The 26,368-nt window shown below is 33.0% G+C and overlaps 3 protein-coding genes across 6 annotated transcripts; all 3 read right to left on the bottom strand.

Moving 5' to 3' along the window:
- Positions 1-130: 130 nt before the first annotated feature.
- LOC143439000 (olfactory receptor 8B8-like) lies at positions 131-5,520 on the bottom strand. Of its 4 annotated transcripts, none has more exons than XM_076924706.1 (2): positions 5,207-5,520; positions 131-3,342 (listed from the first exon to the last, which is right to left on the bottom strand). In XM_076924706.1, exon 2 carries the CDS (start codon positions 3,324-3,326, stop codon positions 2,394-2,396), a length of 933 nt encoding a protein of 310 aa, XP_076780821.1. In that variant the 5' UTR covers positions 3,327-3,342; positions 5,207-5,520; the 3' UTR covers positions 131-2,393. The 4 variants fall into 4 exon arrangements, with proteins under 4 accessions (XP_076780821.1, XP_076780823.1, XP_076780822.1 ...); XM_076924708.1 differs by having other exon boundaries at positions 5,237-5,520; XM_076924707.1 differs by having other exon boundaries at positions 5,254-5,520.
- Positions 5,521-8,549: 3,029 nt separating this feature from the next.
- On the bottom strand, positions 8,550-13,809 carry LOC143438999 (olfactory receptor 8B3-like). The gene is made up of 2 exons (XM_076924704.1): positions 13,584-13,809; positions 8,550-12,816 (listed from the first exon to the last, which is right to left on the bottom strand). Exon 2 carries the CDS (start codon positions 12,798-12,800, stop codon positions 11,865-11,867), a length of 936 nt encoding a protein of 311 aa, XP_076780819.1. The 5' UTR covers positions 12,801-12,816; positions 13,584-13,809; the 3' UTR covers positions 8,550-11,864.
- Positions 13,810-21,869: 8,060 nt separating this feature from the next.
- LOC143438998 (olfactory receptor 8B3-like) lies at positions 21,870-25,982 on the bottom strand. The gene is made up of 2 exons (XM_076924703.1): positions 25,837-25,982; positions 21,870-24,602 (listed from the first exon to the last, which is right to left on the bottom strand). The coding sequence occupies exon 2, from the start codon at positions 24,584-24,586 to the stop codon at positions 23,657-23,659; it is 930 nt and encodes a 309-aa protein (XP_076780818.1). The 5' UTR covers positions 24,587-24,602; positions 25,837-25,982; the 3' UTR covers positions 21,870-23,656.
- Between the last annotated feature and the right edge of the window lie 386 nt (positions 25,983-26,368).

Below are 26,368 nucleotides of genomic sequence, written 5' to 3'. Positions count from 1 at the left end.
TGAGAAACAATTCTAGTATAAGCTGTTATATAATGTATAATAGTGCTGTATTTTATATATATATATATATATATATTACAGTAAATTGAATATAATATAATTATAATATAATATAAATATAATGAAATATATATATTTCAATTTACTGCTCTAAGATACTCAATAATAATCATGAAAACTGCAGTACACAGTCTGACTGTTACAAAGTCTATAGTGAGGTTTTCTGATTGTTGTCAGGGCCTTCCTGAAGCAGCATCTCATGACAGAACAAGACAGAGAGGCTGGGAGCAAGAGTCAGGATGCAAAGAGGAGAGTGAACAGTAGAGGGACAAATATATTATTGCTATGAAGAATCCAATTCTGTAAAAATGATTCTATTTCTTCAATAGCTTCACCAATGCAATCGGGACAACAGCTGCCAGGATGGACCATCTATTAAAAGCACTACATAGTACTTTACACTGGCAATTACATTTCAAAATGACTTTGAGGTAAGAGATGTAAACAATGGCAAAGCCAATGCTATTTGCTCTTACTATCAAAGAACATTTTAAAATTAAAACATTTAAAAACTGTTAAAATACAATTGCACACAAAACTAAAACCTTAGAGATATCTCAAAAAGATGAGTGCATCAGATTTTTTGTTGTCTATTCAAAGTTGATTTATTACATCACCTTTAAAGTTTGTGTGTGTGTGTGTGTGTGTGTGTGTGTGTGTAGTGAGTTTCATAACCAGTTTACTTCCTTTGACATCGTACACCTCTTGTTTCAGATACTATCTCATTTTTACCAAGAACTTGATGATTAAACTAAGCTTGTAGGCCTGGGAGCTTAAGGAGCCACCTGTCTCTGACTCTCCAGTATTGTCATTAGAAATGCCTCTCTTCCATCACACTTGGTTCTTTTGGGGGGATGGTGAAGAGGGGATGATCAGGGGGGTAATCTGGTTCTCAAGATTGCATGTAACCCCTTTATCTACTATGGTATCTTCCCAACCCTATCTTTAGTTTAATGTAATTGATCAATAAGACATTTATACCACGTTTCTTCCAAAGAATAAAGATTTTTTTTTGAATTTTTGAATATAGAGAAATATTTAGAAAAGCAAAGATGAAGAAAATTATTGTTATCTTAAAATTCATTGGGAATGTTCCATTGACCTCACATCTTAGTTTTCTATGTCTGGAATTAATTTGAAGTCTTATGTTTAAAAAGCCCATTGTTATTAGAAAATGGTCTTTGCACTCCAGTGATTGTCATTTAAAAGCTTCTTTCCTATGTCATTCAAAGTCTCATTTGAAATGGGATAATATTCTTGGCTCACATTGATCTCCATTACATAAGCCATATAAAGATGATTTTCATTGAACAGATGTGCTGCAATGATCTCTACTTCCGATGACCTTGGGTAGTCATCAGAACCATCATTAATATCACATAGATGGATAATCCGTGCTTCTAGTGTTGCCGATTGATAGTGATGCTCCTGAGCTGAGAGCTTAGTTTGCAAAATCCATACATTATATCTCTCAGAGGCACACTGCACAGTGGGAATAGATAAGCGCGATCACTGTTCTTCACAGTTCTATAGCCACCAATGAAAAAGCCCCTGTCACTTATTATAGAATAAGTTTTCCGGGGAAATTCAACTATCACTGTGAAATACTCCACAGCCCTAAAAGATTCTCTCAGAATTCACACAGCACTCAAGATACCTTTATTTGGTTTCATTATAAAAATTGTACCATAATGCACTGGGATGGGCATACTACAAACTCGACAATAACAATGGATGTTGACAATGTGAAAAAAGTGGAATACATTACTGATGGAAACATGCAAGTAGTAGCCATGTTTTTTTAACACTCTGGTAGTACAAAACGAGAGTTACTGTAGCTGGGAACATTCAAATGACACATGGTCACTATGAAAGGAGATCAGGACTAGAGATAGTCTATTTGATTCACAACTTAAAAATATACAAATAACTGTACTGTCCAATGACATGCTGACATTTATTGTTCATGAATTCTTTATTTGGGCTTGTTAAAACCACTAATACTTTTGAGAATGTGGTATGATGGTAATGAAAGGAAAAAGTAAATTACTTACTAATTGCTGAAATAGCTTTAGGCTCAAATTGCTTTTTGGTGCTCTCAAAACTGAAGGCTTTCCAATGCTAGGGATCAAAGAAAATCCACTGAAAATGAAACAAGTTATAAATTCTCCTCTCTATTGTAAATATAAAATAAAAAAAAACAAAAATACACACACACACACACACACACACACACACACACACACTATAATGAAGAATGTAGGAAAATATATTGACCAATACACAATAAAACTTGAGTTATAACTAAAGGTAAAGAGGATATCGAATTCTGATTAAAACTTACTTTTGGTTAACGTTTTTTTCAGAGCAATTTTAACATCTTTGTTCCTAAGGCTATAGATTAATGGATTCATCAAGGGGACCACAATGTTATAAAAGACAGAAGATATTTTTCCCTGGTCCATAGACCCAACTGAGGAAGGTTTTAGATACATAAAAGTACATGATCCAAAGAACAGTGAAAGAGCAATTATGTGGGAGCTGCATGTGCTGAAGGCTTTGGACATGCCTGCTGTGGAGCTTATTTTGAGGATGCTGGAGAGGATGAAGCCATAAGAGGTAAAGATGATCACAGTGGGTACAATAATATCCTTTCCTGCTACAATGAATAACTCTATTTCATTAACATAGGTACTGGTGCAGGAAAGCTGGAGCAAAGGGAGGATGTCACAGAAATAGTGATTGATGGTGTTTCCATCACAGAAAGTCAGTCTTAGGATACATCCAGTGTGGATCATGGCACCAGAAAGTCCCATCAAATATGTACCAATCATAAGGTAAGAACACACCTTAGGAGACATGACAATGTTGTACAAGAGTGGATTACAAATGGCCACATAGCGATCATAGGCCATTGCTGTCAGCACATAACATTCAGAAATTGCAAAAAAGGCAAAGAAGTAGAACTGAGTCATGCATCCCTCATAAGAAATAACATTCTTCTTTAGTAAGAAGCTCATCAGCATTTTGGGTGTAATGACTGAACAATAACAAAGGTCTATGCAGGACAAGTTAAGAAGGAAAAAATACATGGGAGTGTGAAGGTGAGAATTCAGAACAATCAGCATGATCAAAGTAAAGTTCCCCAGTGTAGCTATCATGTACATCACCAGAAAGAGTAGGAACAGGGGTATTTGTAGGTCAGGCTGGTTTGTTAATCCCAACAAGATGAACTCAGTGACAAAGGAAGCATTTTCCAGAGCCATTCTTCTCTAAAAGAATCTATAGAAAGAAAAATGATGAAATTAGGTAACATAAAAGAACACACCACCAAAGCTTCTCCTATAAACATGAGGTATGTATTAGAAATGTCTGAAAGTTATTAATTTGAAAAAATAAAACAATCACATTTCACGATATCACATTACTCAAAGTCATAGTGTTCTCCCTTTAAATATGAAATATATTCTTGTACATGAACAGCAATGTATGCAAGATGACTAGAGTACTGTCATATTCAATACAATTATTAGAAAAACTAAGAGAGAAATGTGAAGCAGGTTGTTCCAACTGAAATTGCCCTTTCTCTCCTTAGTACTGTTTATTTAACCCATCTTCTCCCTTGGGATTGAAGAGGCTAGACTAACATGGTACAGAACATCTAAGTTGGACCCTTGCAGAATTGAAACATAAAAATAACTTAATTCTAGGGATAGTTCATGTAGAGAACTGTGTGTCTACTCTCGTAGCTTAACAGGACTAGCAGGTGTTGCTAGATTAACATTTTATAAAAGGAACCCAACAGTTTTTTGTGTATACTTCAAAGTGTAACAAGCTTGGACTGGATAATAACTAGAGAGTTATCTGTTGCATCAACAGTGAGTTGATAGGATCACATTTAAAATGCTTTTGAGGTTCGACTGTGTTTGTCTCTTTCCCTCTCTCTCATCTTTATCTCCATGTCTCTGATTCTATCCTTCTCCCTGTCTTTTGTTCTGTTTCTCTGTCTATCTCTCTCTGCCTGTGTCTGTATGTCTGTCTCTGTCTTTCTGTCTCTCTCCCTCCCTACCTCTTTCTCTCTGTCTCTGTATATGTGTATCTGTGTGGTTGTGTGTGTGTGGGGGTTGTGTTTGCACAAGCTTGTATATGTATTTTCCCAGCATGTAATTCATAACAAAATAAAGGTCATTACAAATTGAAGTCTACAGCTTGGTATACAGTTATTGAGATTCACCTTACAAGGAGTAATCTTCACTTGGGTGTCTTTGGAAAGAAAGAAGGAGCCATACTTATCAGGGATATCCAAATAAGGATCCTCAGAGGCTTCTGGTCAGGTCCTGTTGCTAGAATGCAGCTCCTTGAAGTCAGCTACTTATGTTAAGTGTGTGGAATCCCCAGACTTGAAAAAAAATTTCCTAGGGAGACCTTTCATTTTCCAGTTTCATACTGATGGATCCCTCTCCAGTTTAGTTACCAGCCCTCTCACAACAAAACCCATGAATTCAAAATTTATCTCTGTCTATTGATATAGCTCCAGCTCAACACGAACCCTAACTGCAAACACAATAAGCTCAAAGCTTAAAATAGGAAACACTTTAAGACATCTATTATATGTGTGATCTAAGTTTTGTAACAAAATAGTGGTCATATAGTACATAGGACACATACATAGGACATAGAATGTTGGTTACTAGAGCAAATAGGAGAGAAAAAACTCAGAATTAAAAAATAAAGGACTGTCAAATGTCACTGTATAAATTTCTGAATAGTAAAAGAAAACTCCAAATACATGATGTTGGTTTTAAACATGCAAGAACTATGTGTTAAAACAAAACCCATTCAATGGAGAAAGATTCCTAGACTTGGGGATATACTTTTCAACAGATTAACAGGAATTATGCCTATCATCAACTTGAAATTTTAAGAGAGTATATCTTAAGGTCACCTACTCACTACACACAGATTAAAACCAAATAAAAGCAGGCTATGTGCAGGACAGCCACATTCAAGTTAGCTTCATTGGTGAGCATTTCATAAACACATGAGTTAAACCACATTTATCTGACATTAGCATTTTAGAGTTAAAGATATCTAAGTGAACATGTCAATTAAAAAGTAAAATATAAGCATACAGTTCAAAACTTACCCTCCTTTTGTGAGAAAACTGTTTGCTTACTTATTAGTTTTACTTACTCTGGTATCCTGAGGAGGACTTGTATTTCCTTGTTGCAGTATGAGGTGATGCAATACAAAATTAATATTCCATACTCTGGAAATATTTCTGAACTACTGATCATAATTCATAAAGCTATTCCCTAACACTGTGAAGAATCATGGGGAAGCATACAGATTTATTTTTTACCATCCTGGCCACTGGGCAAGACACCAGATATTTTACATAATTTATATGGTTATGGTTAGGGAAGGGGCTTTCTTACTCTCTGGGCACAGGCCTCAGATATAAAGAAATAATGGGGTTATTGCATCTGCTTCCTAAACTATAATGTATGTCTAGACCTTTAGGGACCAGTTCACTATTCAGTTATGCCTTCCCCTTTAGGGAATGTACTTTCTCCCTGCTTGGACCAATACCAAACTCCCATCTGCCAGTCACTTTCATTTCTTAAGGGAAATCTGCTGCTTTTTTTTCCTCTTTGTTACCATATCCACAGTCTACTACCATTATTGTCTATTATCTCATTAATTTTATATTCTTTCAAGAAAGTCACTGTTTGGAAAAATTTTTTTCTCATCATCTTGTAATGTTTTTATAGGTCTGTATCAAACTCAAGAAGTCACCCATGATAGGTATGTGCTCCACCATTGAACAATATATACAGACCCCCTAAACTGAAAATCACATTTCCTGTTCAGTGTGAAGTGGTGCACTCTTTTAATTCCACCATTCAAGAGGTAAAGGCAGGCATATCTCTGTGAGTTCAAGGCTAGCAAGACTCTACATGTTAAGTGCCAGGCCAGCCAGGACTACATAAAAAGACATATCTCTTAAAATAAATAAAGAAACAAAATTACATTTATGGTACAGCAACTCAAGTTAATATTTTAAACAATAATTGAAAAATATATGTATATATATTATATATGTGTATGTATATATTATATACATATAATATATAATATATATTAATACAAATAAGATATATAGTGTTATTTTTTTAAATAATCCTCTATATGTTTATATATGTATATATGTGTATGTATATATTATATACATATAATATATATATAATATATATATTAATACGAATAAGATATATAGTGTTATTTATTTTTTTAAATAACCCTCTATATGTTTCTTTACTTTTTGTATTTCTATTTTCATTTTCATTTCCATCTTCTTTGTTCCTTGCTGTCTTTGTTTCATTCTTTCTATCTTTCTTTACTTCTTTTATTCACTTTACATCCAGCTCAGTCCTCTGCTCCCCTCAGTAACCTCCTCCCAAAATCTTTCCGTTTCTTTTGTCTCTGCCTTAATATTTGTTTCTTTCCACCAACTTACTTGGAGTTTAATATATATATTGAAAATTGCTCTATTCACAATGGCCAGAAAATGTAATACGCTTGGAAATGAGTGAAATATTATAATCACATAATTCTTATCCTTGAGTTAACTGTGAAATTGAGTTACTCAGTTTTGCAAACCAACTATTTCTTATTTTGCATAATATTTTATATAGATAATTTGATCATGCTGAATAAGCTTTTTAATATGTTGTTGAACTGCTTATATTTAATTATAGTCAACTATCCTTGAGTCCTTGGAATGAAACACAAGTTGTCATTGTGAACACTTTTTGGGATGTGTTGTGAATTTGATATACTAGTATTTTACCAAAAAATATTTCATACCCTTTTATTAGTAGGATAAGCACATAATTTATTCTTTATTTGTTTTTATGCAGTTTTAGAATTAGAATAGTAGTTTAGTTTCTCTAATTTGCTAGAATACAAAATCTTTCAATATGCCACACAAATCCTCAGGATTTCATGAGTCTATATTGTAAGCCACCTATTTTTATCTTTAATGTTATTAATCTGTACCTTGTCTCTTTTGGTTAATACAAATAAGATATATAGTGTTATTTATTTTTTTAAATAACCCTCTATATGTTTCTTTACTTTTTGTATTTCTATTTTCATTTGCATTTCCATCTTCTTTGTTCCTTGCTGTCTTTTTTTCATTCTTTCTATCTTTCTTTACTTCTTTTATTCACTTTACATCCAGCTCAGTCCTCTGCTTTCCTCAGTCACCTCCTCCCAAAATCTTTCCATTTCTTTTGTCTCTGCCTTAATATTTGTTTCTTTCCACCAACTTACTTGGAGTTTAATTCATTTTTATTTTTTAAACTTTAAGATATTCTATTAACTCATATTTTAAAATTATCTCTAATTTTCAAAATATAAGTATTTAGCTCTTCACTTCTGTTTTTCTTACATCCACAGGGTCTGGTATATTATGTTTTTATTTCATTCTGTTCTACAAATATTTCCTTCCTAGTGTATTGTTAAGACATACAGTATTAAGACATGTGATATGTTGTTCAGGCTTTATAAATTAATATAGTCTTGTAAACTTGATTTATGTTTCTATTTACTGTACCTTGATAACCTATGAGAAAACAATTCAATTTTTTTCTATTTGTACTGAAACTTTTTTATGTTCTAAAATGTCATTTATTTTTAGAAAAGTTCAATGAGTTGTTGTGAAGAATGTATTTTCTAGCTTTTACACAAATATTCCTTTCATTTCTGTTGAGTTATTTTGATTTATGCAGTCATTTAATTCTAGATTCTACTTTTGCCTGAACACCCAACGTGTTGACCACTATTTTAGTTTCTTATTCCACCTAAATGTAGCCATTTCCCATTTGCATCCAAATATAATCATCTTCTAACCATAGTAGAAATGGCATATTGAAATTATGATTTGGGTGTGATAATGTTTGAAAAATTTATATTTAGAATTGTATTATCCTCTAGACTGATGATTGTCTATAATAATCAATATTTGTTGTCCATCTGAATAATCTTGTATTATTTTTAAAACATCAGTACTGATGAAGTACTTTGCTTTTCAGTTGCATTTGTTTGGAACTTACATTTCTAGACTATCTAAGCTATTTTCATCATTACCATTAATGTGCATTTCTTGGAGGCATGTATAACTGCAGTCTATTTTTAACCATGTCTGCTAGCATGTCTTTAATTAGAGAATCGAAATTGCCATAGTCTTCTTTATCAATTGCTGTCATTTTTTTGTTTTATGTTTGTCTTATTCATCATTCTCACATGCATATTGACTGTTCTACTACAGTTTATTCTTTTCTAGTTTTATGTGTGTGTTTATCTTTCTCTTCAGAATGTTGGCTTCATTCAGGTAACTCTAAGTTTTGTAGTGATAAATTACTTTGCTCTCTACCACTATCTTTCTGTACATTAGATGTATCAGCATGAAACATTACGGACACTTACCTTTCTGATTTTCTTTTATTCAATTTTAGTTAGATTAGCCTTTTACAAAAGTTTCTTTTTACAGGGTTAGTACAGAATGTTTGTCTAGGTGATCATATAGTAAAGAGAAATGCAGAATGATGTGCCAAAAAGTTTAGAAGATGAGAAAGAAAAGGGCTACAACTCAAAAGTCCATTTGTGCTTTCATACACCCTTAACCAGAACACGCTCATCACATTCTTTTGGAAATGGGCTAACAGTTTACATATTAAGAGTTTAGATTAAGTAATTTCAAGACGAAGTTTTTAATTCCTCTTTGTACTTATTAAGAAGGAATCTACTTTTCTATGTCATCCAGTATGTCCAAATTTTCATATTGTTTTAGAGACATGTTCTTTATTAAATGTAAGAACAACTGAGCCCCGTGCTTTTCTTCCATTATAATTCTTAGGTGTGACAATTCTCTCTCTCTCTCTCTCTCTCTCTCTCTCTCTCTCTCTCTCTCTTTCTCTCTCTTTCTCTCTCTCTTTCTCTCTGTGTGTGTGAGTGAGTGTGTGTATCTGTGACTGTGTCTATGTGTTTTGTGTGTGTCATATTTAATTTTGTGATATATGAATATGTGTACTAAAGAAAGAGGTCAAGGTCCCTGGTTTATCACTCTCAGCACTAGTCATTTGAAATAGAGTCCTACTCACTACATATGGAGGTGCTCTCTAGCCAGCAGGATCCAGTGTTCTCCCTGTCTACACATATCACAGCTCTTGTGCCATAAGCATATATGTATCCAATCCTGGATGTGTTATAATGAGGGTGGGCTCCACACTCAGATCATTATGCCTGTGTAGCAAATGCATACACCATATGAATGATCTCTCCATCACCAGCTCTATGTCAATGACATATATTTTTAAGTTTCCTCTCTTTAAAAAGAAAATCAAATAAGTACATCTTATACTCAACTACAAAGAGCTATCAAATATATCATCTGTAATAACTTCATCAGTCTTATATTTTAAAATTATTTTCCCAAATTCCATTAAAGAACAAAAACCCATATCAAATATATTTTCTAAAACTGTAGAAATTTATTTATATTTTAAGATTTACTGGGTGAAAGATTAGAGGGATGATGTCATATAGATACTCTAATTAGTGTTCAAATTCATAATGATGTAAGTGCACCACAACTATGGAGAATTAGAAACAATGAAAATGTTATTTGCATAATTATAAATTCTATCCATTCGATAAGGAAAGTCTCTTTTCCCAAAGGAGGAAACCTGTAGGTTAAAAAAAAAAAAACTGAAAGAGGGGTCAACTGTTTTACACAAATAGACATTTTGGAATGAAAACCAGTGTTGCCAATGCTAATATCTAATCATAACAAACAAATCAACAATTACCTATACAAAACATATCAACACATAAATACAAAACTATGATAACATCAAAATAGTGAATGTTATTGTACTACAAAGCTGAATATTGTTAATTGATTACTATCATTTGATTGATATCAATTGATTTGATATCAATTGATTACTAATATGATTACTATAATCATTTTTTGGTCTGTTTTCTCAAAGGTAGAAAGAATACAACCTTTTATTCTAGAAAAGAAATATAATAGTTTGGGCTTGAGAATGAATTTTCTCTCAGATGACTTCACTTATCAATTTGTGTTCAGGTGCTTAAGCCTTTTTTTTTAACAGAAATAGGGTGTTTGGGTGATATGTTTACATTGAATCAGCATATAAAAGTCCAGATATCAGAAAAACTTTAACTGTCCTCAGATATTCTGACAGAAAAAATTAATATTTCATTATTACCAATAACTTCAATCCATCCTACTTAGAAAAGTCTAGAAAGCTCAATATATTTAAGGTCTTTTAATTTGGAGATGACATATGGTGGTGAGCTTTAATTTTAATTTTTAAAAATTTTCTAAGTTTTTATTTGACTTTTAATTATAGTTCCTCTTCCAATCTTTAATAAATTAATTGGTGATTAATCCATGTGTTATAGGTACACCAAAGTACATATGTGGAAGTCCAAGGACAACTTTTGGGAACCAATTTGTTTCCCTTCCAACATGTTGAGTTCTAGGGATTGAGCATAGATGATCAGACCTTGCAGCAGGTGCCTTTACTTGATGAATCTTCTCACCTGACCACTATTTTAGTTTCTTATTCCACACAAATGTAGCTATTTCCCATTTACATACAAATATAATCATTTTCTAACCATAGTAGACTGTAGCTTTTCTCAAAACTTTGAAAGTAGAAGATAATACAGTGTCTCACATGACAAATATGTCTTTAAACTGAAATGTATCTTCAAAACCCTGGGAGGGAGGGAACTCAGATATTTTGACTTTGTGTCTGCTCGGGTATGAGGTCATGTTGTTAGGCTCTTTCCTTTCCTACACTAATCTTAAATACTAAACACCTAAAAATAAGCCAAATTCATATTTTTGACATTTTTGTACAAAAATCTGGCTTTTAAGACAGTCACTTTCAAACTATTTTAAATTACAACAAAAATAGCCATTAACCTGTTTTCTGACAGAATGTAAATCAACATTTATCCTGATAAGAATGTTAATCATCTGAAGTCAAAACAGTTGGCTTTTCAAAGAAATAATAGTTTTGTTTATGTTCATTTTTCACAATTACTGAAACAAAATGAATAAATATTGTGTCAGAAAGTAAGAAAAAGGGCATTCTTTTACTTGTGGTATTTTGAGGAAATAATTGTGACACTTTAATAATAAACCATGGTGCACATTAGTATACTATTCATGTTGTAGATATATATGAGAAATCTTTAGTGTGAGTTTTTTGGTACAATGATGAATACAAAAATACCAAAACAATCTCATTATTTATAGTTCACAACAGCAAAATGTGTTGCATAAATAATTTTTGCAGAACTTCATCTATATCTGAGGTATTCATTTGTGATGTTGGATGATGAAATTAAAGAAAGACATAGTCTCATTTGTGAGTTCATTAAAATATAATAAAAGTCAGATTTTATTATATTAGCAAAATTTCATCTCAGCAGTTTTTTGATCATTTAATAAATAATGTATTCTTCTAGAAGAAAAAATGATGACAATAATTAAAATGCAATTGATTAAAATGTTTTAACATGATAAAAATATGTAATAAAAGGTAAGGAAAAAGGAGTAGCTATCATTAATAAGACATGCAAACAAATTCAGAGTGTGCCTAATAATTATACAAACAATAGAAAAACATTTCATCTTCTAGTATTTTAATAAAAGAGATAAATTTTCACATAACCAAAAGCAAATACAGGTGCTGTGTCTAACAAAACTTCCACCTACTCAAGGTTTTCCTCAGGGCAACTTTAACATCTTTGTTCCTCATGCTGTAGATTAAGGGGTTCATCATGGGAACCACATTGGTATAAAAGACAGAAGAGATTTTTCCTTCATTCATAGACCCAGCTGATGAGGGTTTAAGATACATAAAAGCTCCTGATCCAAAGAAGAGAGAAACAGCAATTATGTGGGAACTGCAGGTGCTGAAGGCCTTGGACCTGCCTTCATTGGAGCTTATGTGGAAGATGCTGGAGAGAATAAAACCATAAGAGATGAAAATGGTGATGCTGGGCACGAGGATGTTGATGCCCACAACAATGAAAACCTCTAGTTCATTGACATAGGTGCTGGTGCAGGAGAGCTGCATCACAGGTAGGATGTCGCAGAAGTAGTGGTTGATGCTGTTTGCATCACAGAAGGTCAGCCTTAGCATGCATCCTGTGTGAGCCATGGCACCAGAAAATGCCATCAAGTATGAACCAAGCATAAGACAGGAACATATTTTAGGGGACATAGCAATATTATATAATAGTGGATTACAGATGGCCACATAGCGATCATAGGCCATTGACATTAACACATAACACTCAGAAATAACAAAAAATGAATAAAAATAGAGTTGGGTCATACACCCCATATAAGATATAATATTCTTATTTATTGTAAAGTTCAAAAGCATTTTGGGTGTAAACACTGAAGAGTAACAGAGGTCTATCAAAGACAAGTTAAAGAGAAAAAAGTACATAGGGGTGTGAAGGTGTGAATTCAGTCCAATAAGAATTACCAAACCCAAATTCCCAGTCACAGTTATCATATACATTACAAGGAACAGGAAGAACAGAGGGAGTTGGAGATTGGGCTGGTCTGTTAAGCCAATAAGGATGAATTCAGTCACAAAAGACCTATTTCCAAAAGCCATTCTTTTCAACTGGAATCTGTAGGCACAAGACAATGTGTTATATTCTTTACAACACAGTATCTATATCTATCTATAGATGATAGATAGATGAATAGATAATAGATAGATGATAGATAGATAGATAGATGATAGATAGATATCTTGCCACCAATATATATTTACAGAAAATTCTCAAGTCTACCTTAATCTCAAACTGTAAAATTTGCCTGTGCTATGACTCTGAGTGGCATAGAGTCTCCATCATTAGTCTTTCCAAGGTAAATATGTCAGTGTTCCTCAGCTACTTAAACTAATTAATGAAGGCTGGGTCATTTCATGAAAATGTGACTGCTCACAAACCAAAGTATAAGGAAACTTGTAAGTGTACAGAAAATTTTTTCATCTCATTACTTAATTAATTACTTGATTTACTTGTTTTCTAGGAAGAAAAATAGCAATAGAAGCTTTAACAATTGGTGCTAACCTCTATTCAAATTAGAATTATTCTATTCAAATTCAATTTTTCTCATACACGAATAAGGACTCTGACTATAGGCAAGGTTACTTAACTACTGTATATCACAGAATCAAAGTTGTAAATCTACTCTCAAATTTCCTGTTCTTGAAGAACAAAGAAAGAATTATTCATGCTCTACTTTTAAACTATCTTTAATTTCTATCTGGATCATATTTATGTCAACTGTATTTGCATCTCAAAGTTTAAGAGATGGGCCTGTCTTATATCCCTGAACTTCCATTATTAACAAAAAAAGACATTAAAGTAAATAGATTTCACAAACTCACCCTTGTTGAGCCAGAAAACATTGGTGCTTCCTTATTCTTGTTTGAAATGAAATTTTCAGTATTTGTATTTCATGGGCCTTTTGTTGTTGTTATTACTAAGAATTAATTACCAATGTTTCTCAGAAATATTTATGAATTGTAAGGTACACTTTCTAATTATGTTTTTCACTATTTCATAACAGAGAAATATCCTCATGTTGGTCTATTTGAAACTTTATAAAACAGAAAATTTTGGATGTGACTATAATAATATTAATATAATATACCAGGCTTTAAACACAAGGCAATCTTGTTTGTTCTCTTCCCTTGAGAACAGACCCATGGTGCAAGAAGGGAGTACCAGGATTTTGTTTATTCCATTTTCCAAGATCTAGCTTTAATTCCCAAGGGACTTAAAATCTTACTGAAGTTTTTCATTCACCCTTGGGCTTGTACAACTCCCAAGACAAGCCCCAAAACAAGATCCTATCTCTGTGTTGTATCCATATCTGAGGGGAACTATGTTTAATTATCTGATTCCTTTCCTGTCAGGGGACAGCCCCAGCATAGGACAGGTCCCTCAGAAGAGATAAGGAGTGGACTAAGACATGAGTCATCCATAGTGGTCAGAGGCATTTTTGCAGCAAGATGCTTCTTTATTTATACAGAACTCAGTAGGCAGGGATAGATTCATGTTGTTCCAAAACTTAGATCATATCATTTTTGCCCACAGATATGTGTTTTAACTTCCTCTTGATCATACATAAGTTTAGTCATCACTGATAAACCATGACAGAACACAGTTATATTTTACTGTCATTTTTCCTCATCAACTCCATACCCCAACTTTTAAGAATCTAGAGGTACAGTTTGAGAAAGCCTGACAGACAGGCTTGTGGCTCTTATTATTTTAAGGACTCTAGATAGAAAGAAAATCTTTAAGGCAGCCTACATAAATTCCCATGTTCCAAGCAGTGTGTATTAACCACTTTCCATGGTCAGAGTGTTGTCATTAGGCCCAAGAAAAATTTTCAGGTCAAAGCTGCTGCAGTTATTATTCAATTTTTTTCCATAATGAATTGTTTATATCTTTGTAGAATTGATTTATAAATCTAATTTTGGTATTATTTTGCTCCTTGGTCATGCAATACTGTAGTGGCCCTGCACAGGCTATGTTTTCTGTGAACTGGAAGGTCTTAATACTTCATTCTTTATCATTTACCCACATCATTCTTTGTCCATCATTTTAAGTTCCTATATAGGGAGGGCTGTGGTAACTCAGGCAATCTAATTTAGATACTGTATCTTTTTCTCAAGGGACATACCATTGTGGTCCCCAATCTTCTATGCCATGCAATCACCTAATCATATAGGAAGATGCTTTTAATCTGATCTGCTGCTAAGTCCTCTAGCCCACTGACTCTTGTTCACTTTAAAAGTTTGTTTTATTCTTATTATCTTGTTTCTGAGTCAGTACAGTGGCAGATGTTCCAAGAGTGTCTTGGAGTCAGAGCCTCATCTGGAGATCTTGGGTGACTTTATTTGAATCACAACCTCCAAGACATATAAGAAAGTTCTTCAGTTAGGGCCAGATAAGGATATCTCCATAAAAGCTTGAGGGCTAGTGTGCTCAGGACTTTCATGGAGAAGGTTAGAAGCCTATTCTCCTGGAAGAAGGCATAAATGTTTCATAAGAAATTTTCCTTTGATCCACTATCCCCTAGTTGTTCAATATTAAAGATCTCTTCCCACCACCCCCACCCTCCATGCACCAGCATGTAATATGTGGATAACAAGACCCAAAGTGAAAGACAGCAGGACAGCAATTGGGTCACATGGCTCAGCTTTTCTGTATCTTTGTAAGAAACTGTGTAGAATTAGATATAGCTGGTCAACTTCACACATCCTAAATAGAAATGTCCCATATGCTCTCATTCTCTATTTCCTATTGCCTTAGTCTGAACTTTTCAGTAATTTTCAGTTCAATAGTCTCCCACAGAATATTTCATTTTATAAAATTTTCTCATCCCAACATTTTTACTTTTATAATATTTAAAAATTGTAACAGAAGGGCCCTTCTAACAATTCAGTATAATTAGTTATATCAGCTAAGCTTTCATTGCATGGTATTTACAATATATACAGTAAATCACTACTAAGTGCACTAAGATCACTACTAAGACTAAGAGAACATATTTCATCAGGTTGCTATGACAACTAAATAAAATACTCTAAGTAAATTGGTGATAACATAGAGGCACAGGTCAAATACCTAAAACAACACAATGTATTGCTGTTGCTCTTGGTGGCCCACCAAAGGAAGATAGAAAGACCCTATTTCTGAAGAATATATTTTGATTGCAGAATATAGAGAAGTTGTTCACGAAAGGAAATATCTCTCTCTCTCTCTCTCTCTCTCTCTCTCTCTCTCTCTCTCTCTCTCTCTCCTGTGTATAAGTAATTGTGTGGGAAATCACTATGGAGAATGGTAGATATAAAAGAACATTAGTGATATTACTCACTGATGTACAATGATGCCAACCTGCAAGTTAAGATATACTAAGAAGTGTAATAATAGAAAGACTGTTTAACGGTATAAAAATCTGTTCGCATTATTGGTTTTGCTTTTTGTTTTATAGGAGGGATATTTTACAGGGTACTATAAATCTAGCCAACACGAGTAGTATGCTTGGTATTCTCTTAGAGAAAACTTACTGTTGATGCTTTTATAAAAGGATCATCTTTTTGAATGGTTTTCTGAATATATATGTTTATATCCACAGATTTGCATTGTTTTCAACCTTAGTTAAAGAACTTTCATATTGCAAAGAGTGGTGGTTACTGCAGAGATCCATTATTGCTCAAAGTGCTAAGAATAAATAACTGTTAGCGACTACCCTTTCAGGGGATATCAGTATCAACACTAATACTCCATGTAAGGCTCAGGAAATATTACAGAAATGAGATGAAAATAATCTGGAAGCATGAAGAAAACGCTGAGTTATGAAGTACTCCCTTCTGAACATGATGTGGCCATGGCAATCAAATCTATATCCACAGAGAAAACTAACCCTTTCTCCCTCAACAGTGATCAGTTGTCAATAGCTCCTCAACTAGGGGTAGGCTGACTGAATTCTTTCATTATCCATGCTGGAATTCTGACTCTATTAATCTTGTATGGATCCTAAGCAGGCAGCCACAGTTACTTTGACATCATTTATTCCAGCAGCTCTCTTACATACAGTACATATGCTATTAAATTATTCCTCCACAACTCTTGGCTCTTCCAATCCCATCACCTTTCTCCCAGGATATTCTCTTAGACTTGGGGCCCAGGCTGTGATATAGATGTCCTGTTTGGGAATTTGTATTCTACGGACATTTTTCTCTTCACTTGACAAGTTGTATGGCACTGTATTAGCTGTTGTCTATAGCATAAAGAAATTTATTTAACAAGGGTGGAGAGTGGTACTCATTGTACTAATATATTAATACAGAGATTAATATTTAAAAGGTAGTGTGAAGCCATGTCAAGCTAGAAAAATAATAGTAATTGTTTTTCTCCTGTGGATTATGAGCTCTCCATTCAAGGACACTTGACCAGATTTAGTACAAACTATGAGTTTTCTTCTTTGGAGTGGGCCTTAAGTCCAATAAGAAAGTAGTTAATTACATCATTCATACTATTAATACATCCATGGACTTCTTAATTATCCTTCTACTCATTGTTTCCTTCATTTTGCTTGTCATAATATTGACTATGAGAACAACCTATCAAGATGCCATTTCAATAAACACACACACACACACACACACACACACACACACACACACACAGCAGATGTCCTCAATTTTGTAAAACATTACTACACATAAAGACAAAGGCTAAATTCTAAACAATAGCTGATGATTTTACCACTCTATTCTCATGAATATAAATGTCACCCCACAAAAGTTAAACAAAGAAAGATTTGAGCTATATGAAATGCATGAAATTATGTTTGAACACTTGAGTATTTGAAGTTATATATCTGAACATTTGAACACATGACTGAACATTTGGTAGTGCTGTTTGAGAGGGCTGTAAATCATTTTGGAGATAGAACTTTGACAGGTAAGATCCCGGGAGAGAGTTTTCAAATTTCATATACATGCTCACCTTCCCATCCACACAATATTTACTGACTTTGATACTATTAGGCTATTATGACTGAGATCATCGTCTTTTTTTTTTTCTCACAAACTTCACTATTGGTGTATAGAAAGGCTACTGATTTTGTAAGTTGATTTTGTATCCTGACACTTTGGTAAATTATTTTGATCCTTCCTATAGGTATTCTTTTAGAATTTTTGGAATCTCCTATATATAATAACATATTGCCTGTAATTAAGAATAAATTGACTTTTTTTCTTGCTTATTTGTGCCTCTTTAATTTCCTCCCCAGTACTTATATTTACAGCTAGTACTTCAAGCACTGTACAGAAAAGGAGGGGAGATAGTGAATATACCTGACTCATTCTGATTTTAATGAGAATGCTACATTTTTTCTCTATTTTGGATAATAGTGACTGGGTTTGTCATATATATCCTTTCTTATGTTGATGTATGTTCCCTCTAATGCTACTTTCTCTAGTACATTTATCATGTCATTTGGCAGATAATATTTTCTGAAACTATCATGGAATTTTATTTTATTATGATTTATTACATTTATTGGCTTATATATGTTAAATGATCCTTATATATTTAGTGAAAAAACAACTTGATTGCTATGTATTTTTGTTGATGGAGTGTGTTAGGTTTTGTTTGTATGTGTGTTTTTGTTTGATATGTATGTGTTAAGTTTGCAAGTCTTTATATTAATTTAGTTAGTTTACATCACGACTGCTCTCTCTCCTCCCTCCTGTCCTCCCAGTTCTTCTTTTCCACCTCCTGCCCCCAATCTATTCCCCCTCCCTTTATATTGAGGATTTTTCCATGTTTGTTCATCAGAAATATTGGTTTGTAGTTTTCTTGTTATGTTGTGTCTTTATCTAGTATAGATATCACAATAATATTGGCCTTATAGAAGGATTTTATAACTTCTTATGATTTTTAGAATAATTTTTAAAAGTATTATTAGTTGTAGATTTTTCTAAGTCAGGTTGAATTTTGCTATGATTCTATCTGGGCTTGAGATACTATTTAGACACAAGAGCTTTTCTTATTGTTTCAATTTTGTTTGTTATAAGTCTTTTTAAATAATTGATTTATTCTCATTTTGTCTTTGGTCATTCAGAGGATTGGAGAAATTCATGTATTTATTTAGATATTATATATGTTTTAAAGTATTACTATGCAATATTCTGAATTTGGTTACTGCCTGTAATGTTTCCATGTTCATTGCTGACTCTGTTGGCTTGGTTAAACTCTTTATATCTTTTAATTAATCACAACAATGGTCTGTCAATCTTGTTTAACCTTTCTAAGAACCAGTTCCTAGATTCATGTAATTTTGTACTGTTTGTTTTAATTCCATTACTTTGTGATTTAAAAAGAATTCTTGTCGTCAACCAGATGTGGAGCTTGTTGTCTCTTGTTTTTCAAAATTCTTCAACTGTATCATTTCTGTACTCTTTCTGATTTTTTTTTAAATGAGGGGTTGTGAGACTATAAATTTCCCTCTTATGACTCCTGTAGAGTAGGTTACGTTCTCGATTTGTTTCACTTTCCCATTGGGTTCAAAAGATTTCTTAATTTCATCTTTACCTAGTCATCATGTAGTGTCTTGGCTACTTTTTGGTAAACTTGACACAAGCTAGAGTCATCAGATTAGGGAGCTACAATTGAGAAAATTCCTCTATAAGACTGTAAAATTCCTCTGAAAGCAAGCTTATAGGGCATTTTCTTATTAGTTGATAGGGGAATGTCCACTTCATTGTAGCTGGTATCCTGCCTAGACTGGTGGATATGGGTTCTATAACAGAGCTGGGTAAGCAAACCATTAGAAACAACCCAGTAAGCAACACTCCTTTATAGCTTCTTGCATCAGCTCAGGTTCCTAGGTTCCTGACATGTTAATTTCCTGTCCTGACTCCCTTTGATGATGAACAGTAATATGGAAGTAGAAGACAAATGAATTCTTTACTCCCTAACTTGGTTTTAGATCATGTTTTTTTTTTTTTTTTGTATCAGATAACTAGAAATCCTAACTTGTACATTTAGTATACTAAAAATTCATCAGCAATTGATTTTTTATTACATCTTGATAATGTATGACAAATGGGCTTAATATAATATTTCTGAATTTATTATAATTTGGTTGTATCAAGAAGTTTGGTACCTTGAAAAAAAATCTACTTTCTCTGGTTTAAAACTATGTCAAATTCCCCATTATATTGTAAACTCTATTTCCATATAAAAATATATGGTTTTAATTTACAAAGAAAAATGTGAACAAAAAAAGGCTTTAGTCACTGGAAAAATTGTGAACCAAAGGAAGCCTATATCTTACTGCTGGTGTGAATGAATGTAAACTAGTCTTGCCAATACAGAACGTACATGGAATTTTCTCAAAACCTAAAAATAGATCTACTATAAGAACCACTACTCCCAGGCATTTGTATGAAGGATTTCATGTTAATATCACAGAGCTACCTCTACATCAGTTCAATCATAACAACTATGTTATAAAGCAAACTAAACGTCCAACAGCAGAAAAAAATAGCCAAAGAAAGTGTGGTGTATTTATACCACACTTAGAGTAGAGAGTACTTCAAGCATAAGAAAAACCAAAGTCATCATATGTAAGTGTTATATGTATATATATATATATATATATATATATATATATATATATATATATATGTATATATATAAAATACATATATATTATACATATATATTATACATATATATTATACATATATATATATAATTTGTGAGAAAAAAGATATAACTGAGATAATCCTATGAACCAAATTAAGACATTCTTTGAAAAGCCTGAATATGACATAGAATTGAAATTTTTCAAGGGAGTGGAAGGGACTTGCAACAGGAGTGGTAGAGAGGGTAAGATACAAAAGTTCAGAAGAGGGCTGCATACATAATGACATGTTTCTGGATGAAAATGTTCTTAGGAAACACAATATTATAGACAATGATTATATATGGTGAGGATTTGAAAAACAATACTTAAAATGTTCTTCAAATTTAACATCAGAGTATCAGTTTTTAAATCTTATGACTCTCAGAAGCTACTAAAAGTTTCCTATTCATTGTGTTATATTAAGGAAACTTTAGTTGATCAAATCTGAATGGCCTCACCCTAAATGACAAGGACCATCAGAGTTGTCCCCTCCAGATGCTGTTGTGAGATTTGAAGCAGGAGTGAGCAGCATCTATCAATCTCTCTCAACCTTGTTTTTATTTTATAGATGGGGATGAAACCTTTCAAGATTCCTTCAAGTTTTTACTAACAAATTAGACCACTCCTGTTCCAAGTCCCTTCTACTCCCTTGAAAAGTTTCAATTCTGTTCAGACTTATGTATAGATACCTATATGTAATCTAGAAATCATAAATCAGAAATATATATCAGATTTGCTTTTCTAAGAATGTCTTAATTTGGTTCATAGAATTATCTGCTTAGGAAAAAATAATAGTCTTTTTAAAAAACACATGCATAGATAAATATCCTAGAGAATATAATTAAAAGTATTATCATACTCTGAGTTTTATGTAGATAAATTGAAAAATGATAGATATAAAGTTAATGGGTTTATAGTTCTAGTTGTTATATTTTCCATCAATTTTAGTGATAGATAAGCACATCAAAAATATATTCAATAATCAAGAATAAAAAACATCTAATGTGAATATCCACAGCTTTGAAATGCCTACTCTAACTATATAGAAGTTCACTGAGATATACCTACTTTAGTAGAGTTAATTTCAGTGTGTTATTTGTTTAAATTTCAAAGTTTTTAATGACAAAATGATTTTTAATTTTTAAAAATTTTATTTAAATTTTTCTCATTTTTTGTTGGTAGATGCTGCAACTGATTATAGTCAATAGATAATACATAAAATAGATAGATAATATTACATATAAATATGCCAGTTTGTAAATGTCTCTAGGCTTTAACAAGGTATATTTAAAATCAACATCTATTTTCCCAAACACTATTAAGGTATGAAACCCGTTAGAGACATCTAAGACAATACTTTCACCTTGTAGATCTAATACTTGTGGAATTCTAACTAGATCATGTAGGAAAACATGGGTCTGATGATACCTCAGAGGTTTCAGTTAACATCTGTCTTCATTATCAGTGTCTTGTCTCCTATAAAATGATTTTTAATATCTTTACTCTGTTTCCTTACCTATTCTTTTATGTGTGTAGGTTGGGGGGAGTGCAATGCAACATTCTTTTTTCGACTTTGATTTTCTCTAATAATATCCTCAGGAGTTCTCTCTACAAATGTACAGAAGTTAATTGACTTAAAGAATTAGATCTTCGTTGCACTTTATTCAGATTGACTAATATATATAAACAGAATTCATAGTAAACTGAACATGTGATATAATGAGAAACATAATCAATGCAATGGAAACCCATAAAAGAAACACTAGTCAAGCCTCAGGCAATCTAAAGGTGTGTCCAGCAATGTAACAGAACACAAAGGGATGATACAATGCAATCAGACTGAGAGGAACATGTATGGATGATACAATGCAATCAGAGTGAGAGGAACATGTGGATCAAACATTACAAAATGCAAAAGACACAAGATAGCATCGATATTACTGACTAGATACATTTTTCTCTCAACAAAGAAAATCATTTTATTGGATCAAGAGACATGACTCCATTGTTGAAAATATTCATTGCTCTTGCAGAGGACTTGAGTAAATTTCAGGGAATCCACATGGAAACTCACAATCACTGTTAACTCTAGTCCTGTGCTTCTACTGCCTTTTGGCCTCTGTGAGCTCTTGTATGCCCGAGGTGCAATAAGCTCATACAAGGACACACACACACATACACACACACACACACAAACATATACACACACAAACACACACATATATGTGTTTGTGTGTGTGTGTGTGTGATGTTCACTGAAAACACATTTTAACTAAAAACTATAAACAAGAGAAAAACAAACAATAATTTTAAATATATACACATATTATATAGCTAAGGTATATAAATATATGTATAAATGAATTCATAAGAAAGACTAAGGTGGTTAATATTGATTTCAGGTGGGTAAATAGTTGGTATTTCTGAAATGTAAGTCCCAGATTTAATATTGTCAAAAGCTACCATAATAGAAAAATCAATTGTTTATTCTAAGTTTCAAACTGTCAAAATATTTAATAAAGTTTAGAAAAAATAACAAAATACGTACAAGGTATGTTTAAGATGTTTATTGTAGAATTTGATGTTTTGTCCTCTTCTCTAAAGAACAATCATTAATCATCTTGTTCCATGAAAGACATTATCATAACTTTAGTCTCTAAATAGGTTTTCTGACGTTTAAATTTTCCATTTTAGGTTGAGTCATTGCTAAATGTTTCTGGCCCAAAAATATACCTATAACTTCTGAGGGAAAAAGTTTTAACTTGACAGATTATCTAAATGTCTTTGTTAAAAATTTTTAGACCATAGTGCTTACTTATATGAACATTTAACTTGAGTTTACTGTGAAACCTTCCATTGGCGATTTCTAAAGGGTATATCCTTCAATACAGTAAGGGATGTCCGGGACAGAAGCATACTGTTACCATTCTGAAGGCCTGTGCCAGCTGAGTCCCTCCATGTCCTTGACACAATGTAAAGCGTGGTCATTATCAGACAGTAATCTTTCTTCACAGGGAGAAAACGTGAAAAATATCACTTCAAATACATAAATTTATTCAATATACATACGTAATAAATTAAACATTCCTATAGTAAAAAATGAAAGTTCTTATCTGTAAAAAGTAGAGATAAATTATTGAAAGGAAACCCATTTTTTCTTAACTCTACTAACAAAATAGTGATCACACAATGAAACTAACTTTCCAAGTCCAGTAACTACATGAGAAAGGACACACTTTCAGATCATCACCTTCTCTGACTCAGGGTCTTTATCAAGGCAGCTTTAACATCTTTGTTCCTCAAGCTATAGATTAAAGGATTCAGCAGAGGAACTGTATTGGTATAAAAGACAGAGGAGATTTTGCCTTCATTCATTGACTCAACAGAAGATGGCTTAAGATACATAAATGCACCTGATCCAAAGAACAGAGAAACTGCAATTATGTGAGAACTGCAGGTGCTGACGGCCTTGGACCTGTCCTCCTTGGAGGTGATATGAAAAATACTTGAGAGGATGAAACCATAAGAGATGAAGATGGTGATGCTGGGAACAATGATGTTGATACCCACAACAACAAATACCTCCAGATCATTGACATAGGTGCTGGTGCAGGAGAGCTGAAGCAAAGGGGGGATGTCACAGAAGTAGTGATTGATGGCATTTGAATCACAGAATATCAGTCTCAGCATACATCCTGTGTGAGCCATGGCACCAGAAAATGCCATCATGTATGAACTAAACATAAGGCTCACACATAGTTTAGGAGACATGACAACGTTGTACAAGAGTGGATTACAGATGGCCACATAGCGATCATAGGCCATTGAGGTCAAAACATAACACTCGGAAATGGAGAAGAAACTGAAAAAGAAAAGCTGGGTCATGCATCCGCTATAGGATATAATGTTTTTCTCTGATAAAAAGCCCATCAGCATTTTGGGTGTGAACACAGAGGAGTACCAGAGGTCAACAAAGGACAAGTTAAAGAGGAAAAAGTACATTGGTGTGTGAAGGTGAGAATTCAGTCCAATTAAACTAATCAAACCCAGATTTCCCAACACAGTAACCACATACATCACTAGAAACAAGATGAAGAAGGGGCACTGGAGATAAGATTCCTTGGTTAATCCCACCAGAATGAACTCAGTCACTGAAGAGTCATTTTCAAAACCCATTCTTCTTTAAAGGAATCTGTGAACACAATAGAAGAGAAATAATATTAAAGAAAAATACAACCATTCACACAACAGTCTTTTATACTACATAGAGTATCATCTTAAGAACTAATTCTTTTAATATAATCATTATTTTGTGCTTAAATTCTCTCTCTTTCTCTCTCTCTCTCTCTCTCTCTCTCTCTCTCTCTCTCTCTCTCTCTCTCTCTCACACACACACACACACACACAATCACACACTATTTCATACTCCTTTTGATAATTTTAGCCATCAGTCTCATATTTTCTGAGTTCTAGCCTCCTTTCTCTATGTGCTCAATTTTATATTATTTTTATTCATCATCAGGCTAATTTGTGCTGACAATATATTTTTGTAAGAGTGGCCTTCCACTAGAAGAGATGGTTAACTCATCAAGGACTACACTCTAAATAAAAACTGACTCTTCTTCTCCCTGCAGCCTATAATTGCTAAGGCAAAGACTTCAAACCAGACTCCCCTTCCTATGCAAGGATTTGGTCTGTACTGGGCTTGCACAAATCTTTTGCATGATTTTACAATTATTGTAAGTTTGTATGTATAAGTGTCCAAAAGACACATTGTCTTATATTAATTCACCATCTGGATCTTATACTTTTTCTGTTCCTAATTATTAACAAGAAAAATAATTTTGTACAATATGAATCCCATCCTGTATGAAAACGTGTCTTCTGAAATTTAAAGAATAAGGAAAGAGAGAGTTGAACCAAGCTAGAAGAATCACATTCAGTTTTTACTTGTCATGAAACTTCCACTCATTGATGAGATTAGCAATATATACCTTGGTAACATTTGTTGACCTCTAACACAGATTAAACTTTGATAAAATGAAATAAGTATCTTGTTCTGAAAAATTCAAGAATAGTTGAGTTACTCTCACATCATAGAAAAAATCTATGACTATAGAACAGTACAGTTCTATTCAAGAAGAAATAATAACTTCAAAATTCTGCTTTTCTAACATCTCCAGTATCTCGGAACAGTTTCCAAGTCCCATTTTGAGCAGAACTTTAGATACCTTTCATTTGATTTACAAAATATGGAAAATAGTGATTCATATTTTAGATCTATGGACGTTAAACTTAAAGGAAGACAATAATATGAATGGAATTCAGACAGTCGTATTTATCAAGTTAAAAAATACACTTTTTCCACTTCGGTTTTTTCTTTCTTTCTTTCTTTCTTTCCTTTTTTTTTTTTTTTTTTAACTTACTTAGCTGGTCTTGAAGGAGCAATTATGTCATTGGTATATTTTGAGTATATTCAGCCAGTATCTCAAACTGAAACTCATATCTTAATATATCATAAGTTAAAGCCATCTCAAGGAGCAGAATAAAATTATCACCTTTCCTTTTTATGTGTAAGTGTTTCAATGTGCTACTAATGTTATTGTGCAGCCCCATATAAACAGGGTAGATGATCACCCAGACTTCTCAAAGGAATAGTTTCTATGTGTGTTAGGGAGATAAGTTGTTTACAGTTACACCTTGGACTTTCAATCTGTTTCAGTTTTTCCTTAGGGAACTTCGACACTTTACTCAAGTTTTCCTTCACTTTAGGGACTGGAAGACTCCTCCAAGGAGAATGAAAACTACATAGTTTCTAATTCAGTAAGGTAAAAGAATAGGAAATGCAGACTCCTTCTTAATTAACACAGTATTGGAGCCATAATTACATACACATCAATCTGTGAAGATTCTGAAAATTAGGCATGGAGTTCCTGCATCTTTGCCTGCCATTGTACT

Source organism: Arvicanthis niloticus, chromosome 26, assembly GCF_011762505.2.
Source record: "Arvicanthis niloticus isolate mArvNil1 chromosome 26, mArvNil1.pat.X, whole genome shotgun sequence".
Taxonomy (NCBI): domain Eukaryota; kingdom Metazoa; phylum Chordata; class Mammalia; order Rodentia; family Muridae; genus Arvicanthis; species Arvicanthis niloticus.
Note: the sequence above shows the minus strand (reverse complement) of the source record. Positions and strands in the feature narration are given on the sequence as shown.

Excerpts from the sequence above, each read along its gene's own strand:
- LOC143439000 (XM_076924706.1), bottom strand. The coding sequence starts at position 3,326 with ATGGCTCTGGAAAATGCTTCCTTTGTCACTGAGTTCATCTTGTTGGGA.
- LOC143438999 (XM_076924704.1), bottom strand. The coding sequence starts at position 12,800 with ATGGCTTTTGGAAATAGGTCTTTTGTGACTGAATTCATCCTTATTGGC.
- LOC143438998 (XM_076924703.1), bottom strand. The coding sequence starts at position 24,586 with ATGGGTTTTGAAAATGACTCTTCAGTGACTGAGTTCATTCTGGTGGGA.